We start from the raw sequence: 17,113 nt of genomic DNA on the forward strand, positions 1-17,113 counted from the left end.
CTGCAGGCAAAGGATATTTCACTTTTGCTTCAATTGGTCACTCAATCTGGATGATGAGTGATTGACCACCTTGAAGTTCTAAAGTAACACAGGATCTGAAAAAGCACAAGTATTCTCTAACGGCACAAATTTTTGGTAAAAGGGTATCATTACAGGTCTAGATTTTCAAAAGCTACAGATTATTTACTCCAGCAATGGAGGGAAGACGGAGACACCCTGGAATGGCCAGTGTTACTGGAGTTCAGGGTGAGAGAGTGATGCAGTGGTATGTACCTGCAAAAAGAAAAATGAATACTGCAATGTAGCTATCAGTTTTCACTACTGTCTTCGTTCACTCTCAAGGTTATTCACAAAATGAGTGGCTTGATAATGAAATGGTATGTATTTTATATTAAATATTTTTATAGTACTGTAAGTTTTGTAAAGCATTTATGTCATGAAAACCCTTTGAAGCGGACAGAGATTATCTTCCCTTTATATATGTAGAAATTGAGATTGACAGACTAACAACTAACTTACATCATAGAAGTGTCAGGGTGAGAAGTTAAATCTAAGTTTTTCCAATTCTAATTCAGATTCTCCAACTCCAGAATCAATACACTGTGCCCAATATCACAACGCGTCTCCATATTTCTTACTAGATCTACATTTTATATGGTAATTCACAAAATTTATTTTCTGAACTACTTCCAATGCTCCTCCCTTGAACATGACGGACTGAAAGAATCACATGATGCCTTAACGGTTAATCAGATGCACCCACCCACTCCACTCTGCTCACTGTCAATTTTAACACATAAATCAGAATAATTAAGTGGAAACAATTTTAGTCCCTCCCTCCCTTAACCTCCATGTAAAATATTCAATTTTAGGAGATAAGCCACACATCTTATCTGCGCCACAATTAATATTGAGTCAATTGAACTGTTTAAGCACCCGTATATTTAAAAGTGAGGAAGTCATTTTTCAGTAGAGAAGTCTGGGGAATATCTATAATTGTTGTAACAGAGACAGATTGCACAAGTGGGGAACCTCAATGTAAATCATCTCATTTTCTGAGAATTTCTGGAACTGTGATCTGATTTTCCAGGAACAGATGACAAAAGCTGCCAACTTGTATGACTAGATTTTTACTAGAGCTAGAAAATTCAGAAAGGGCTCTTAAAAGCCACTAAGAAGTGCTGCTGAATTCCTCCCAACGTGTCCTCCCCCTACAAAGAATACTGTTTCCAAGAGAATGCCGGCTTGAAACAGTTCCCTGGTGTAGGGGAAAGAGAATCTTGGATAAACAGTCTTTGGTGATTTGAGCAGTAAATATAGTAGCTAAAAGCAATAAAGTTCTGTATAGCCTTTAACCTACTTTGCTGCTCTTTCTGGCACCAACGTGACATTTTAAATGTCATTGGAGGGTTAGAGAGAACAAAAAAGCATCAAATCAACAAGTGTCGTAGCATCATAGCATACCAGCTTATGAGCCAATATCTCGCTCTTTCAAAAGCAAAACAGACAGGCTGCCCTTCACGCTGGAAAATGACACTGCTCAGGCAGTTTTCAGGAAAGCTGCCGCTAACCATGTTTTCGTAGCAGTGATAATGGTCTCGCAACGACCCATCTAGACTCTCTTACCTAGAACTCTGGTGACCAACAACACCAAGGCTAGGCTTAAGAGAAGGTTAAACAAGGTTAAGACTAAAATCTGTGGCCAAGCTAATGAAGCTAATCAGAATTCGGTGCTTTAAGGAGGAGAAAAGTAATTTTTAAATAAAGTCAAAATAAAGCATATATAAAAATATATAAAATAAAGTATATGTAAAAATAAATTTTTTTTAAAAATAAAAGCATGAGACATCAGATGGTTGTCTAACTTAAAATCACAGACATCCATCCACAGAAACATATACCCTCAGCAAGTACACCAAGAAGACTTCTTCCACAACCAAGCTTTTACATAGAGCAGCTATCAAATTCCATTCCTTCTTCTTGGCTTTTAACCAATACTGGTTTAGCATCAAAAATTTAAATAAATGAAATATCTAATCTTCTCTTATAGCTATTTACATACAAGCCTTATCTCCCGTACTAGACTATAAACTCAATGAGGGCAAGGAACCTACTCCTCTCCTAATTTTTGCTTGCAGGGTGTTGACTCAGTGACTTGAACATAGTAAGTATTCAATACATCATCACTGGACTAATGATCTGAGATATATTCCTGTTAGGAAAAGCAGCCCCACCTTTTTTTCCCCCCTTGGAAAAAGTTATATCATTTTTCAAGGCAGTATGTGAATCTCTTTTAAAGAAACTATTTTTAAAAACTACATCTAAAACTTTTCATGTAGTCATCATTCTCTACCTAAAGACAGACATAATTCAGAGAAGGCAACAAAAATGATCAAAGGAACAACCTACAACTCATTATTAAGGACAGGCTAGATGCCAGGCATTGGGCTAGGCAGGACAATATTAACACAAAGGTGAAACAGGGCCTCCCTTCAGGAGCTTACGTTCTACAAAGAGGTTAAAGAGGAAAAAAAGGATGGGTGTAAACATTAAGACTGGGCCATGTGGAAAGATGAAGAGCGAGGGGAGATCTGATCCAAGTTCATATGATCCTTAAACTGCACAGTTATTTAAGAATGCCAGAAACCGGAGGCATCATCTCCCGATGCCTGAAAAAGAACCTTCTATAACATATCACTGAGGTGATAAAAATGGAAATCAGCAAATGGGCTTAAGAAGATTTCATAGGAATTCCCATGATAATTCAATAATAGGTTATTAAGAAAAAGGAGAGAAATTAGAGGTTGGGAAATACCTCTCTAATCCACTAAAGTTACCATTAAGTCCAACTCTGGTCTCCTATAAAACACCTTTGATGCCACTATCAGAGGTAAGAGAGGCTGGTCTAAATAGCTAATAGGGTTTGGTCCAGTTTAATGTTTTATACATTCGGTCACAACTCCAAGCCAGCTTCTCTAGAATGTTTAAATCATTTACAACTGGAAAGCTACAAAATCATTAAATTTTGCTACCTCTGGGCAAAAAACAACTTCTTACTAAACTTTTCTCTTTGGACTTTCTTGCAAATTAAGCTAAAGCTTTCCAGAGAACATTTCAACATCATACCCTAAGAAACTTTTCCCACCTGCTATTATAATACCTGAGTGATGATTACCTAGTGCCTACCTGATTCAGAATACCAGGTTATTTATTTTAGTCTCGGCAGTTAAAATCTCCAATGAAAAGGTGAGGAGTTGGGGGGGGGGGGGCACAGAAATACACAGTTGGTGGGCTAAGTGGTCCACCCATTGTGAGAAATAATTCAGAATTGTGCCAACTAAATAACTAAAATGCCCATACCTTTGACACAGAGATTCCATGGCTCCCAAGAAGTAATGATAAAAGAAAGGCCTTACATACAGAGAAACATTTATAGCAGGACTTTTTGTAATAGTAAAGAATAAAGTAGATGCCCGTTGATTGGGGGAATGGCTAAGCAGACTGTAGAACAAAAATGTAATGAACTGATACTAAATGATGAATATAAAGAAGCACAAGAAAACTTATATAAGAACTGATACAAAAGGAATGATAAGCAGATCCAGAAAAAAAAAAACCAATATATAAAATGACTATAATGATAATAACTGAAAATTAATGCTGTGAAATTATGAATGACCAAGCTTAGCCTCAAAGAATAGATATGAGAAGGCACCTCCCTTCTTCCTTTGAAAAGATAGGAGTCTATGAGTACATAAACTACAGGTAATGTCAGACTTTTTGGATGTGTTGGTGAGTTTTCTTGAATTGTTTTCCCCCCTCTTTTTAAATTTTTTATTATAAGGGACAGCTCTCTGGGAATGGAAGGGAAGGGGATGTATTTTTGTGCAGGGAGTTAAAGCCAAGAAAAGGGCTAGCTACCCTTTTCTACTAATCAACTTTTCTGTAGTTCCATCTCAGGAATTTCCTTTGTGCAAAACTAGAATTTATTGTTGGATGATTTCTTTTTTTTTTTTTTCACCCTAGCTCACATCTGACTGATTTCACCAGGACCACACAAGCACCCATACCTGGTAATATGGATGATGCAAAAAGGAATCCGGGCAGCCAGCTAAAGCCATTGGTTCTTTCTTGCTTTCTTCAAATTACATTGACTGTGGCACTGCACCTGCAACAAAGACCAACCATGAGCAACCAAGGCAAAGGAAAAGTTTATGCTGCTTGTTACTACTAAAAAACTTCTGTATAGGGATAACAAAATCTCTAGCACCCCTAGGCCATCTCAATTTGTAGACCTGGTAAGTCTCTCATTAATATAAAGCAACTTTTTATTCTAGCATTATGCATCAGATCATATCCTGGCGCAGGCGCTCTTAACCTAACTTGTTTTGTTTTAGTATTTTGATAACTGTCCTCCAATATAACTGATTTCCTTTTTAATCCTATCTATTTTATCTCACCCATTTAAAAGCATTATTCCTAAGAAGGGGCCCATAGGCTTCAACAGACACCCAGTGGAGCCATGACACACAGAAATGAATCCCTCAACTAGGGGACAGGATGGTCTGGGTCATGAGAAGATTCTTTTGGGATGGTGCTATTGGGATGTCACTGTCTCTGGCATGGGGAGAAACGGATTTCCAAAACTTAGTAGCCATGTGACCATTTAGCCTCTCCTTAAGCTAATGCTAGCAATTTGTTTCATTTGCTAATTACATCCAGAAGTGCAGCATTAAACATAACCACCAATGGTTGGGGTTGCCTAATGAATGGTTCATGCCCATCTACTTCTGAAAGATTTCCAATGAAAAATAATCCACTTGATTAATAGTTTTAGAGAAGTAACATGCACAGTTATCTCGTCAAGAAGTTTCAGCAAAAATTAAGTCTTAGAAATGAAAAGTTTAGTCTGCTCCCAAAAAAACTGTGCTCTTTTTTCATGAACAGTCATCCCCAGGAGGAGCAGAAACTGGTTCAGTGCTACCTGGATCTACTGAAAGCAGGGTTTTCCCAAAGTGCTCTTACTCAGAAATATTTCCGAGCAGATTTAGCACTATATCATTCCAAGGTTGTTGTTTTCGAATCTAAATATCATGGAAAGAACCCTGGCAATGCACTCAAAGATAGGAATAAGACACACGTTTTTGGATATAACCATTGGGAGAATTTGCTTTCCTTGACTATAGGGGAGGGCAAAGGGGAAAGACAAAGGGGATGAAAGAGGAGAGGGAGAGGAGGAAGAAGGGGAAAGGGAAGGGGGAGGGCAAGGCCAAGGGGGTAGGGGGAATATGAAGGTAGAGGGGAAAGGGAAGGGAGAAGGGAGAGACAAAGGAAGAGGGAAAAGGAAGGGAGAGGAGAAAAGGGAAAGGAGAGGGGAGGACCAAGGGGAAGGGGAAGAGAAGAGAGAGAAGGAAGGAAAAGGAGAGGAGGAAGGGAAAGGGAGGGGAGAGAGAAGGAAAGGGAAAGGAGGGCAAGGAGTGGGGAAGGGAAAATGGGAGGGAGAAGGAAGGGTCAAGGTGAGGGGAAAGGGAGAGAGGAGAGTCAATGGGAGAGGGCTGAGGAAGGGGAGGGAGATGAGATTGGGAGGAAAAGGGGGAGAGGAGAACCTTGACCTTGAAGAGCTAAACTTGGTGTCACTGGACCTGAGTATGAATGCTGGTTCTGCAACTTAATAGATGTGTGCCCTTAGAGAAGTCATTTACCCACCATGAGTTTCAATTTCCTGTAAAATGAGGAGGTTGTACTAGTGATCTTTCTAAGGTCCGTTCCAATCCTAAATCTCTTATGATATTGAGTGATCATAGTTCTAAGTATTTCCTAGATTTAGTGCCAAAAAACAAAACTTACAAAAGGGAATTTTTTTAAAGGTGGCAGCCTCATGCCCAAGAAGCCAATTTGGCAAGAATACACCAACACCAAGAACGGCATTCCCTACCCACAGAGAACTCTGCCTTCTTGCTGGTGGCATGAAAATCATGCCAAAAATGTTTTGGAATATAAACTAAATTCAAGCATTCATTCAGATCTGAATCTGCCTCCCACAAATTTGAATCTATTTCAAAATAGTCTCTGGATAAAAAGGAAAGGTTAAGAAAAAGAAAAGTCCTGCTTTGGTAAACCTTTTGTAAACCTTTTACACCACATGGCCCCTTCTTCAAAGCAATCCCTAACAAATACTAACAGCTCAAATAAATGACTACAGTCACAAGACAGAAAAACCAGGCAACCTCAGGGACCCTTCTATCTGACAGAACTCTTGGGATACATCCAAAGAGGTCATTAAGTATAATAAATGCTATGTAGGGGGAGCCTAACAGGCTTTGCCCCAGGAGCACGTAGAATACCTTTACCAACACTATCTCAGCAATCTTCACAATATTCCTAAGAAATAACAAAACTGAGGCCCTGGGATGGATCTGTTCATGTCAACTCACAAGGGAAAAACCAATGGAATTTAGATCAGCTCAGTGTTCTGCCTGTCAAACCCGTGAAACAATCAGTTCATTTATCCCGAACAGTGCTTCCCTAAAATAATGATATGCACAAGTGTGGAAAGTCCATGGATGTGGAACAAAGCATATATTTTCAGTTTTCTAGTGTATTGATCGGTTTTGCTGATTTTTTTTCTATTGTTCCTCTTTTTTCCTTTAAAAAAATTGTCTTTGTAATAGAGGATGGCCTTCTGGGAGGGGGAGGAGATGGGTACAGGAGAAATCTAGGCGATGTAAAAAAAGCAAAAGGTATGTCAATAAAAATGTATCTAAAAAAAAAAGATATGATTAAAATACAAAATGATCAGTCCACTTAATCCAACCAAAATTCCTATTTATGGTTCTGTTGTGAAAACTAGAATTCATATAGAAAAAACTGAGCCCTATCGTTTAGAATACACTTGACTGATCTTTGGTTAAAAGCTGTAACTGAAATGTAAAATGTGATGAAGGAGAGACTGATTCTCTACAGGGCTATCAGGTTTCTTTATCCTTTCCATTCCTTTCAACAAGCCTTTTAACCAGCCTTGCAAAACACTCTCTTGCAACTAGAATAAGCCACTGTTTTTAATCTATAAAGATCAATGTCTTTATTCTTCTATGCCTCTTTAGGCATCCTGCACTTGACACTATTAACATAAAAAGCTGATCCTCACCTTTGCTCTAAAAGATGAATTCAACTAAGTAATTTTTTTTTCTGGCTGTCTATTGAATCTATCTTTTAACTTCTAATGAATTTTGCTTCTGAAATGTCTCCAAAATGCTGCCATGAACAAAATAAACGCTTGGGGCAAATTTCTGATATCCAATGTAATGTTTCACAACCTCTCAAGAGAACGCACTTGAATCACCTTGTTAGAACAGTTAAAATTTTGCTTAAGAATAAAATAGCCTGGGGAATAAAGAGAGTAATTTTCACTTTTTTCTTCCTTTTCATATACTATTTCCATTTTTATTCATTTTTCTATTTAAAATTTTTATTGTATATTAGGAAGGCATTTTGCCATATTCTAATAAGAATTTTATTAATAGCTTTGCCTGCATTGGAACAATACCTGATTTATTCTTTAATCAATTAATCAAGTATTAATTAAGCATCTACTATATAACGAGGACTGTGCTAGGTTTTGACGATACACAAAGAATGAATAATTCTTACTTGCAAGTAGCTTACATTCTAGTGGGGGAGAAAATACATACATATAAAAATATATCCAACGCTAAATGAAAGCCTGTGAGCCATAATTCTGTAATTGATTGCCATTTGTACCTCCTAGGTCTAATTAGTGACTTAAATAGAATACTGGGAAGAGAAAGAATCAATAATCCTCAAGGTAATCTAATTACTCTAAAATCTATTGACTCGAGACAATAGTAGGGGCTTAAATTTAGTTAAAAGCCTAACAAAACCAAGTATTTTAAAAGAAAAGGAAAGGATTTGAAGCTAGAAGGGAACTCAGAGGTCATCTAGTCCAGGTGTCAAACAAATGCTGTGGTCCGCAAAACTCCCCTCTATATCCTGAATGAGATTAAAATGTAAATGGGAAATAGTTTAAAAAATAAATAAAAATACAAGATAATGCTAATTTGTAGTTTTCTAAATCAATATGCAGTCTACAGAGAGCTACTGCTATTACGAGTTTGGCAACATTGATCTAACCAACTCCATCATTTTAAGGAATGGAAAACTAAGATGTGACCTAACTTTCTTAAAGTCACAGTATAGGTAAAGCGGGCAGGGATTCGAATTCAGACTCTCTAAATCCAAAAGCAGCACCTCTCCACTATTCCCCAGGCCTTCATTTGATTATGTAGATTGGAGTCGGGTTATGGAGAATCAAAAGGGGAATCTAGCTTTGATATAGGAGGCATCAAGGAGTCACTGACAGCTTCTGAACAAGGCAGAGACATGATCTGAGCGGGCCTATTAGATAATAAGTCACAAGCAGAATTAGTTTCAAAGTGGTAAGAAAAAATGATAGAAGTTGGTGAAAGCCTGGATATGGCAGATAAAGGAAGATCCAGCAGAGATGATCCCAAGCTTTTAAGACTAGGTTACTAAAAGAACAATGATGACAAAGACACACAGTTTGGGATGGGGAGCTGCTCTGGAACCAAAGAAAATGTTTAGGTTTGGCGATTCTGACTTTGTAGCAATGGCAGGACATCCCAAAAATATATACTAGAGAGCCGGATGGGATGTAACTCCAATGAGATGATAGGGCAAAGAAATGATTTTTTTTTAAAAAACCTTATGACTGGAAGATGCTATCCACCTCCAGAGAATGAGATAACTAATGGAAATAAGCATCATATGGTCTTACATATGTGTGTATGAGTGTATATATGTATGTTTACAGATATCTATGTATATATGTACACACGTACACACACACACACACACACACACATATTTGCGATTGATTGTAGCCTTCTCTAGGTCGGGGGAGGAAGAAGGAGAAAAAACAAAATAAAAAGTACACAGCAGAAAACATAGAAGGAAGCAAAGAAAAGCTGGGTAGCTTTGAAAACACGTAGCATTAATTATATAAATTTTCTTGAAATGTTAATTTATTTTTTTATATTGAATCCTCTTATGTTCTGCTGTATACATGAAAATATTCTTTTTTTCTTTTCTCATTTTGTTGTCAAGCTTAAAATGAATAAAAAAATTTACAAAAAAACACCTTATGACTAAAAGTTTTAATCCCATATCACAGTGATTTTGGACCTCTAGGACTTTGAAACAAAGCTGTCTTTACCTACGGTCTTGGTTTTCTTTTTCTTTCTTTAATAAAACATTAGCAACCTCCCAAAAGGTAAGATTTAAATACATTTCAAAACCTGGATATTTTAAAATCACTGTTTTTTTTTTCTACTCCTGCATCAGTGGAATTCCCCACAATTACCACCAGCAGTTTTTCTAGGCAAGGTCTCCTAATTCTGCAAGACATGCTTATTTCAAAAGCAACATTCCTCAGCGTTCATTGGATAATCTGCAGGAAGTGAGAAAACAATAATCGCTTAATGAAGTCGATCCCATCAATCACACATACACATTGAACCTGCAGACAGAAAATCATTTGTCTATGACGTAAGGGATCAAAATAACCCGTACCAATACAAGAAACAGTCACCTCTGAAAGAAAGGACATTGTCTCCACCCTATCCTTTTTAACCTCATTTTTTTAAAAAGACATCCAGTGCAAAGAAAGTATTTTTTAAATTTATCAGTTCAATCTGATTTTCTACTTGGACATAAATTGTCTATCATATATTCCATTCTTGAGAATATAATTAAAAATGAGTCTTCTGTTCATCCAATTTAGGGTGAATGACAACACAGCACCACTCTCTCAGCACAGCCCACCCCCAATCAAATACATACTGATACACACACACTCTCTCTCTCTCTCTGTCTCTTTCTCTGTCTCTCCATCTCTCTCTCTCTCTGTCTCACTCTCCTTGATAGGCAGAAAGAGCAGCTACCCTAATAGCACAAGCCACACAAACAAATTCAATTTATGCTCACTATAGTATCACTGTCTTTAGTCTCCATGCTATCTCTTAAGACCAAAAAGAAAAAAAGAAAAACCTTCTGAATTCTACTTTGTATTAAACAATATTCTAATGACAAGTTTTAGAGTATTTGTAATTTTCTAAACAAGCCTCTCCATGTTTTATTCTGGGTTGTCAAGATAAAAACACAAGCTTCACTTCCGAGTGAAGTAATGAGCAAAACCAGGAGGACATAACTACAGGTACACCTCAGAGATAGGTATTGCGGGTTCAGTTCCAGACCACCACAATTAAGTAAATATTTCAATAAAGTGAGTCACATGAATTTTTTGGTTTCCCAGTACATACAAAAGCTATATTGACACTATACCATAGTCTAGTAAGTGTATGATAGTATTATGTCTAGAAAAATCTACATGCCTTAAATAAAAATACTTTATTGGCTTTTCTTTCTCCCTCTCTCGCTTTGGCCTCTTCCGGTCGGTGGAGCGCCTGTTAGCGCAGGCTGCGGTGTAAAAATGGCTAAGTCTAAGAACCATACCACTCACAACCAATCAAGGAAATGGCACAGAAATGGCATCAAGAAGCCTAGGTCACAGAGATACGAGTCTCTGAAAGGGGTTGACCCCAAGTTTCTAAGAAACATGCGCTTTGCCAAGAAACACAACAAGAAGGGGCTGAAGAAGATGCAGGCCAACAACGCCAAAGCCATCAAGGCCAGAGCAGAGGCCATCGAGGCCCTGAGCACCAAGGCCTCCAAGGCCAAGCTCCTCAGGCCCAAGATCCCCAAGGCCAGTGCCCGGCGTGCTGGCCACAAGATGGCCAGCAAGCATCCAGGCCCTAGGGTCGGCATCAAATGTCCAGGCTCCAGGATCACAAAGCCTGACTCTAAGATTGCCAGAACCACTGACCCCAAGGCTGCCAAGCCCACTGACCCCAAGGCCGCCAAGTCCACTGACCCCAAGGCTGCCAAGCCCACTGACCCCAAGGCCACCAAGTCTGCCACCAAGGTCAGTAAGTCTGATCCCAAGGCTACCAAATCTGGCCCCAAGGCCACCAAATCTGATGCTAAGGCCTCCAAGTCCGGTCCCAAGGTAGCCAAGTCTGATCCTAAGGCCCCGAAGCCCAGTGATTCCAAGGCTGCTAAGCCTACTGACCCCAAGGCCGCCGAGTCCAAACCCAAAGATGCTGGGGCTAAAGCTGCTAGTCCCAAGCCTTCAAAGTAGACGCTTCAGGACAGAAGGACTTATTTAAACCCTAAACCACCGTTTTTTCCTAGCCAGGGTATGATTATTCACTATTTTGTACAAATAAAGGAAATGGTGAATCATAAGAAAAAAAATACTTTATTGCTAAAAAATGGTAACCATTATCTGAGCCTTCAGCGAGTCAGAGGGTCTTGCCTTGACATTTGATCAGGGTGATGGTTGCTGAAGGCTGGAGTAGGTTGGCAATTTCTTAAAATAAGACAGCAATGAAGTCTGCCACATCAAGTGACTCTTCCTTTCGTCAAAGATTTCTCTGCAGCATGCAATGCTATTTTATAGCATTTTACCCACAGTAGAGATTCTTTCAAAATTGGAGTCAATCTCCTCAAAGCCTGCCACTGCTTTATCAATTAAGTTTATGTCATATTCTTCAATATTGTTGAAGGGAGGCCCAAGGAGAGGGAGAGAAATGGGAAAAGGCAGATTGATGGAGCAATCAGAACACACACAACCTTTACCAACTAAATTTGGCATCTTATATGGGCAAAGTTCATGGCGCCCCGAAATAATTACAATAGTAACATCCAAGATCGCTGATCACACACATCGCCATACAGATAAAATAAAGACGGAAAAAGTTTGAAATATTGCAAGAATTACCAAAATGTGACAAGAGACATGATGTAGGCACATGTTGCTGGGGAAAAGGCGCCAATAGACTTACTTGCATCACTGACGCAGTTGCCAAAAACCTTCAATTTGTTTAAAAATTTTAAAAAAGCAGTATCTGCTAAGTTGAATAAAGCAAAGTGTAATAAAATGAGGACCAATCGTGCCAGCCCAGTTCTAGCGCATGTCTGACAATGGCAATGATCATTCGAAGGAAAACAACAACGAAAAATTTGAGAACTCGGATCGATGCAATGACTAAAGGCAACTCCAGAGGCCTCCCAGTGAAACCACTCCTCCCATGAGGTGGAAAAATACAGGTGCAGAATGAGGCCTTCTCAGGCCTGGCTTATGGGTTAATCTGTTTTGCTTGACTGTGTTTTATTTGTTAGAAGGAAGGATTCTATTTGGAAGGGAGGGGCAACATGAGGGTGGGGTGGGGGTGGGGGGGTGGAAGGTGTTAGTCAAGTCAACAAGCATTTATTCAATACCTACTATGTGCCAGCCACTGTGTTAAATGCTATAAAAAAAATTAAAGAGCATCAATAAAGTTATTTTAAAATAGGTCATCCTCATCAAAGTCAATTCCCATTATATTTATATATTAATACCTGAAACAAGTAAGAAAAATTGATTCAACTACAAAAATGAGCCAAGGGCAAATGCTGAAATATTAATTTCCTCTTTCATTTTTTTCCTATATTTAAAGAACTGGATGTATAAAACATTGGCATCAACATATTTCTCAAAACATAAATTACAAAGATGCAATGTTTTTTTATAAGGTGCACTATTTTAGAAGAGTTTAAGTTATAGTGGTCAGTCTTTTCCTTTAACTGTTCTTAATGCAGTCACTAAACTTGTACTGCCATATCAGATTGTGGACTCCAGGGAAATGGTAAGCTTTCCTAATGGAGTACAATCTCTAAGGTCAAGTTACAACCTGACAATGGATGAGCTAGTGAAATGGGTACCAGGCCCAGCCCGGCTAAGTTCTGAAAGTCTCATCAAACCAGAAAGGTGGCTACCAGATAATGATGATGGTGATGATGATGGTGATGATGACGACGACTTCAGTGCAAGAAGTCCAGGTACTAAGATGCACAGAGAGCGCAGGGGACAAAGCAGCCGCCCTAAGGAAATCATGAATCATTTGGAGGAATGAAGTGAGCTCAAAGCCCAAATCTGCCTATGACTACCATGAAAAGGAAAATATCACCAGACTCCCTTAGCCCTAAGGAAACCTTCCATGTGCCCTCTTATTCTATCAATAAATAAGCATTTATTAAATGCCTACTATGTACCATACCCTACCAGGAAGTAAGTGTACAAAAATGAAAAGACAACATTCTATCAGGAGAAGCGACAGGCAGACATAAGCAGATTCAAATTATATACAAAGTAAACACAAGATAATTTTGATGGAGAACAGAGACATTAGGAACCGGGGGAATGGGAAAGGATTCCTCCAAAAAACAGTCCTTGAGCATGATTTGAACTTGGAAAGAGAGGAGAGATTCAGAGAGGAGAGATTCTCAGACGACTAGATGAGGAAAGGAGTATCTTACAGGCATGGGAAACAGCCTAGGTAAATGCTCAGAGACGGGAGACAGAATGCGGTGTGGGAAAACCACAAAGAAGATTATTTCAGTTGGACCTTTAGATTCTAAAATGAAGAACTGTGTACCAAAGACCGGAAAGGAAAGCTGGAATCAAATTATGAAGGAATATGTATTTGTTCCTAGATAGAGGAAGCTAGATGACTCAGTGAATTGGGTGTAAGACTTGGAGTCTAGAAGACCCGAGTTCAAATTCTTCTTTGACTACTAGCTGTGTGACTCTGGGTAAGTCATTTTATTGATCTCTCTGTGTCTCAAATTCCTCAATTGTAAAACGAAGGAAATAATAGAAGCTACCTCCCAGAGTTGTTCTGAGGCTCAAATCTAAGTATGGGAACTTTTCACAGCCCATTGGGATCTGTTTCTAATTGAGTTTGACACCACTCATTTAGGAAGGGATAATAAGGGGCCTGAACTAGAGCTTTTTGTTCTGTGAATGAAGACAAGGGGTTGGAGATGTTATAGAGATAAAACCAACCACACCGGGCAGCTCAATGTCCATGAGGAGTGAGGGAAAGTGGAGAATAAAACGTGACTCTAAGGCTGTGAACCACCACATGGCTGAGATGTTAACCCCGTTCTACAGACTCAATGCTCTGAAGGTCTTGCTCAGGATCACACAGCTAGCCTGAGGTTGGACTGTTAATTCAGGACATTCTGATTCTAAGCCAGCACTATCCATGAGAGCCATACAATGCAGGACTCAGGAGAAAGGTTCCCAAGAGGATGACAAACCAACCAAAGAAGACAGCCCTTTCACCTTCTGAGGGGACACGGGCATACCTACAGAACCTCTAATAAGGTTCCTAGCCCCCAGCCAGTATATAGAAAAGAGAGAAATTACATCAAAATCCAGGAGAAAGAAACAAAGAACTCTTGCTAATCCAGGTGATAAAATAAAGTGTTAACATGCCTCCAGAGGCTATCAAAGCCCTGGACTGTCTAAGTCCAAAGCATTCTGACCCAGTGGGCTAGAGACCTCTCCGTGCTCGACATACTCAACCACATGCCCCTTTCATAGAGACCTTGTCCTCCTGACTTTATCTACCCCTGACACCAGTTGCCTGCTCTCATCCATGCCAGCCTGACCTTAACTAACTCCCCCGCACCTTTCCCGACTCCCTTTGGTCAGTAATGACCTTTCCCCCTCAGGCCTTGAATAGCATTTTGTGTTGTAACTCCCTATTGTACTTACTATGTAATAGTGTGCATTATAGCTATCTTCACTCCTTTCTGGCCTCCCTCCCAATAGACTGTAAGTTCCCCGGGGGCAAAAGCTATGTCCCTTCACCTTAGACTAACAGTACTCCAGACTGGACAGGGGCTTAACAAACGTTTGTTGTGTTTGTATATTTGTTACACAACAGCCACCTGTTCCCACTTATAGCTACTGCATGTCTATTGCCTACCCTAGCCACACTTCGAGCCAGTACCCCCATGCCCCAGGCAGCTACACAGCAAACATATTGGTCTGATGGATCCTTGGGTGAAACCAACCCTGAGAAGCTACCAGCTTTTACTCTCAGAAATTCCTTCTGGCTTGCTGCTGTTCTGAGCTATAATTCATACCGTATTCGAGATTACATTGCACCCACTCTTTGCTCTAAATCTTAAAACCCACTTCTGGCCAAGAGCAACAAAATCCTGGACTTGTTCATGTGTAATGGAGAAATAAGCAGGAATTTAAACCCATTACCTAAGGCTGCAACACATAAAAAACAAGGAATTACACAGAGAAGCAAAGTTGGAGATCTCATCGCAGAAAAAGTAGAAGTTAAAAAAAAATGCTGGTCAGGTTCTGTGTCCCACTGGAATTCCTCATGATATGAGGAGAAAGCAAAAAAGGGTCCTAGTGAGTAGGTCGGCCCTGAAGGGCATGGACGAGCTGCACAGGATATGGAGATGTGGGGGAGATGCATCACCGGGGGAATACCCACATCAGTGAGACCTCAGTGCCGTTTGAGTACCTAATAAATTCCCTGTTAACTTTGGGTCGTATATTAACGTTTTGAGTTGTGATGGGATATTTTAGGTCCCTGAAAGAAATCTTTGCTTCAGAATACCAACAGCCATGAAACTCAAGGGTAGTTCCAAGAAGCAGGGCGTGTGGCCAGATCCTTCACTCTGCACTCAATATGCAGATTGTCTTAAAATTCTAATGTGTGAAAATAACAGAAAAAATGTTCGACCCACTAACTGCAGAGGTTCCCGGCATTTCACCATCTGCAGAACCACGCAAGAGGAGGCAAACTTACAACCCGATAAGGAGGAGCAAACAGACAGGTTTGCAACCATTAAAGGTTACTGACTTCATTTTTCCACATCTGGTTAAGCTTTTAAGTTTAAAAGAAAATCTACTCAGCAAACAACGTGCTTGTAATGTGAAGCATGGGGATTATTTTCTAGCTTTTCACTAAAGCATAAGATTTATTTGACTAGTCCCCAGGAATACTGTGATAACTTACCCACCACATAAAAGCTTTCAAAGTGAGATTTTCAAAAGCTGAAATCTACCTCCTCCCTTTCCCCTCAAAAAACCACACGACTATAAAGTTTCAGGTAAGCAGCAAAATGTCCATAGCTCGTCCTTTACTTCCTCAACTTCAAATTAGGAATTATTTTTAAAGTCACAGGCTCCTTTTTAGACCAATGATCAATGTGCTAGGATTCAAAACACCACAAAGTATATGTACACAAAGTTAAAATTAAACATCATGACTTTTAAATTCCTCATGCGGTTTAGGCCCCTTAGATGCAGTACTCTCTGGTTTACATTTGACTTGGAAGAACCCTTTAAACAAATTATTTTTAATTATGAAAGAAACCCTGGTATGCTTCAGTTTCGCACTGATTAAAATGTTATATCATGAAGTTGGAACATGCCTGCTTACTAATTAATGCGGATGACTTTTGGTTATAGGATTCTCTGGAGTAAGCAGGAATGAAAGGAAGAGGAAGGAGCTGAGAATGAGTTTAGCAAATATTCATTCATCTAATAAACATCTTAAGGATCTATTTATTAGGTGGCGAAGCTTGTGTGGGGTTGAAGGGATGGTGCGGGAAGACACAAAGCTGAAGAAGACCCTAATCTTGACCTCAATGAACTCACGATACAATACAACACAGATCTAATCTCATAGGGCTCATCCTAGACTTACCAATTGGAAACCATTAAATCCCCCTCCACCTCCCATTTTATAGATGAGAATCGGAGGCTTAGAAAGTTTAAATGACTTATTCAGGATCATACCTGGCTAAGTGCCTGAAGAAGGATTGGAACTCAGACCATCTTGAGTCCAGGACATAATCCACCGTGCCACCAAGTTGCCACACATACATTAACATTCCAGCCAAACTGGCCTACTTGCTGATCTTAATAAATGATACTCTATCTCCCATCATCACCACACCTTTGGACAAGCTATGCTTCATACATATAGAACGTACTTTCGTCCCACCTCCACCTCTCAGAACCACCTCCTACCAAAAGCCTTTCCTTACTCCACGTGTTAGTGCCCCCTCCAAAAGATTACTCTAGTTTGTAGATTTTTTAGATGGGATGTGTGTACATGTTATTTCCATCTAGGAGAACATAAGCTCACTGAGG

At 39.5% G+C, this 17,113-nt stretch overlaps 2 protein-coding genes across 4 annotated transcripts in view; one reads left to right on the forward strand and one right to left on the reverse strand.

The window, feature by feature from the left end:
* GRB10 (growth factor receptor bound protein 10) overlaps positions 1–17,113 on the reverse strand; it is a 278,478-nt gene that overhangs the window by 189,254 nt on the left and 72,111 nt on the right. For all 3 annotated transcript variants that reach the window (XM_036737462.1, XM_036737459.1, XM_036737460.1), the window contains exon 3: positions 4,071–4,168. Coding sequence is in view for 2 of the 3 variants with exons in the window: in XM_036737459.1 (XP_036593354.1) it covers positions 4,071–4,121 (51 nt within the window). In the remaining variant the exon portion in view is untranslated. The remainder of the gene's footprint in view (positions 1–4,070; positions 4,169–17,113) is intronic.
* On the forward strand, positions 10,473–11,337 carry LOC118830582 (60S ribosomal protein L29-like). The gene has a single exon (XM_036737464.1). The coding sequence runs from the start codon at positions 10,529–10,531 to the stop codon at positions 11,234–11,236; it is 708 nt and encodes a 235-aa protein (XP_036593359.1). The 5' UTR covers positions 10,473–10,528; the 3' UTR covers positions 11,237–11,337.

This window comes from Trichosurus vulpecula, chromosome 9 (assembly GCF_011100635.1).
Source record: "Trichosurus vulpecula isolate mTriVul1 chromosome 9, mTriVul1.pri, whole genome shotgun sequence".
NCBI classification, from domain to species: domain Eukaryota; kingdom Metazoa; phylum Chordata; class Mammalia; order Diprotodontia; family Phalangeridae; genus Trichosurus; species Trichosurus vulpecula.

What these genes read in the sequence shown, in the direction of transcription:
- LOC118830582 (XM_036737464.1), top strand. Translation starts at nt 10,529, where the DNA reads ATGGCTAAGTCTAAGAACCATACCACTCACAACCAATCAAGGAAATGG.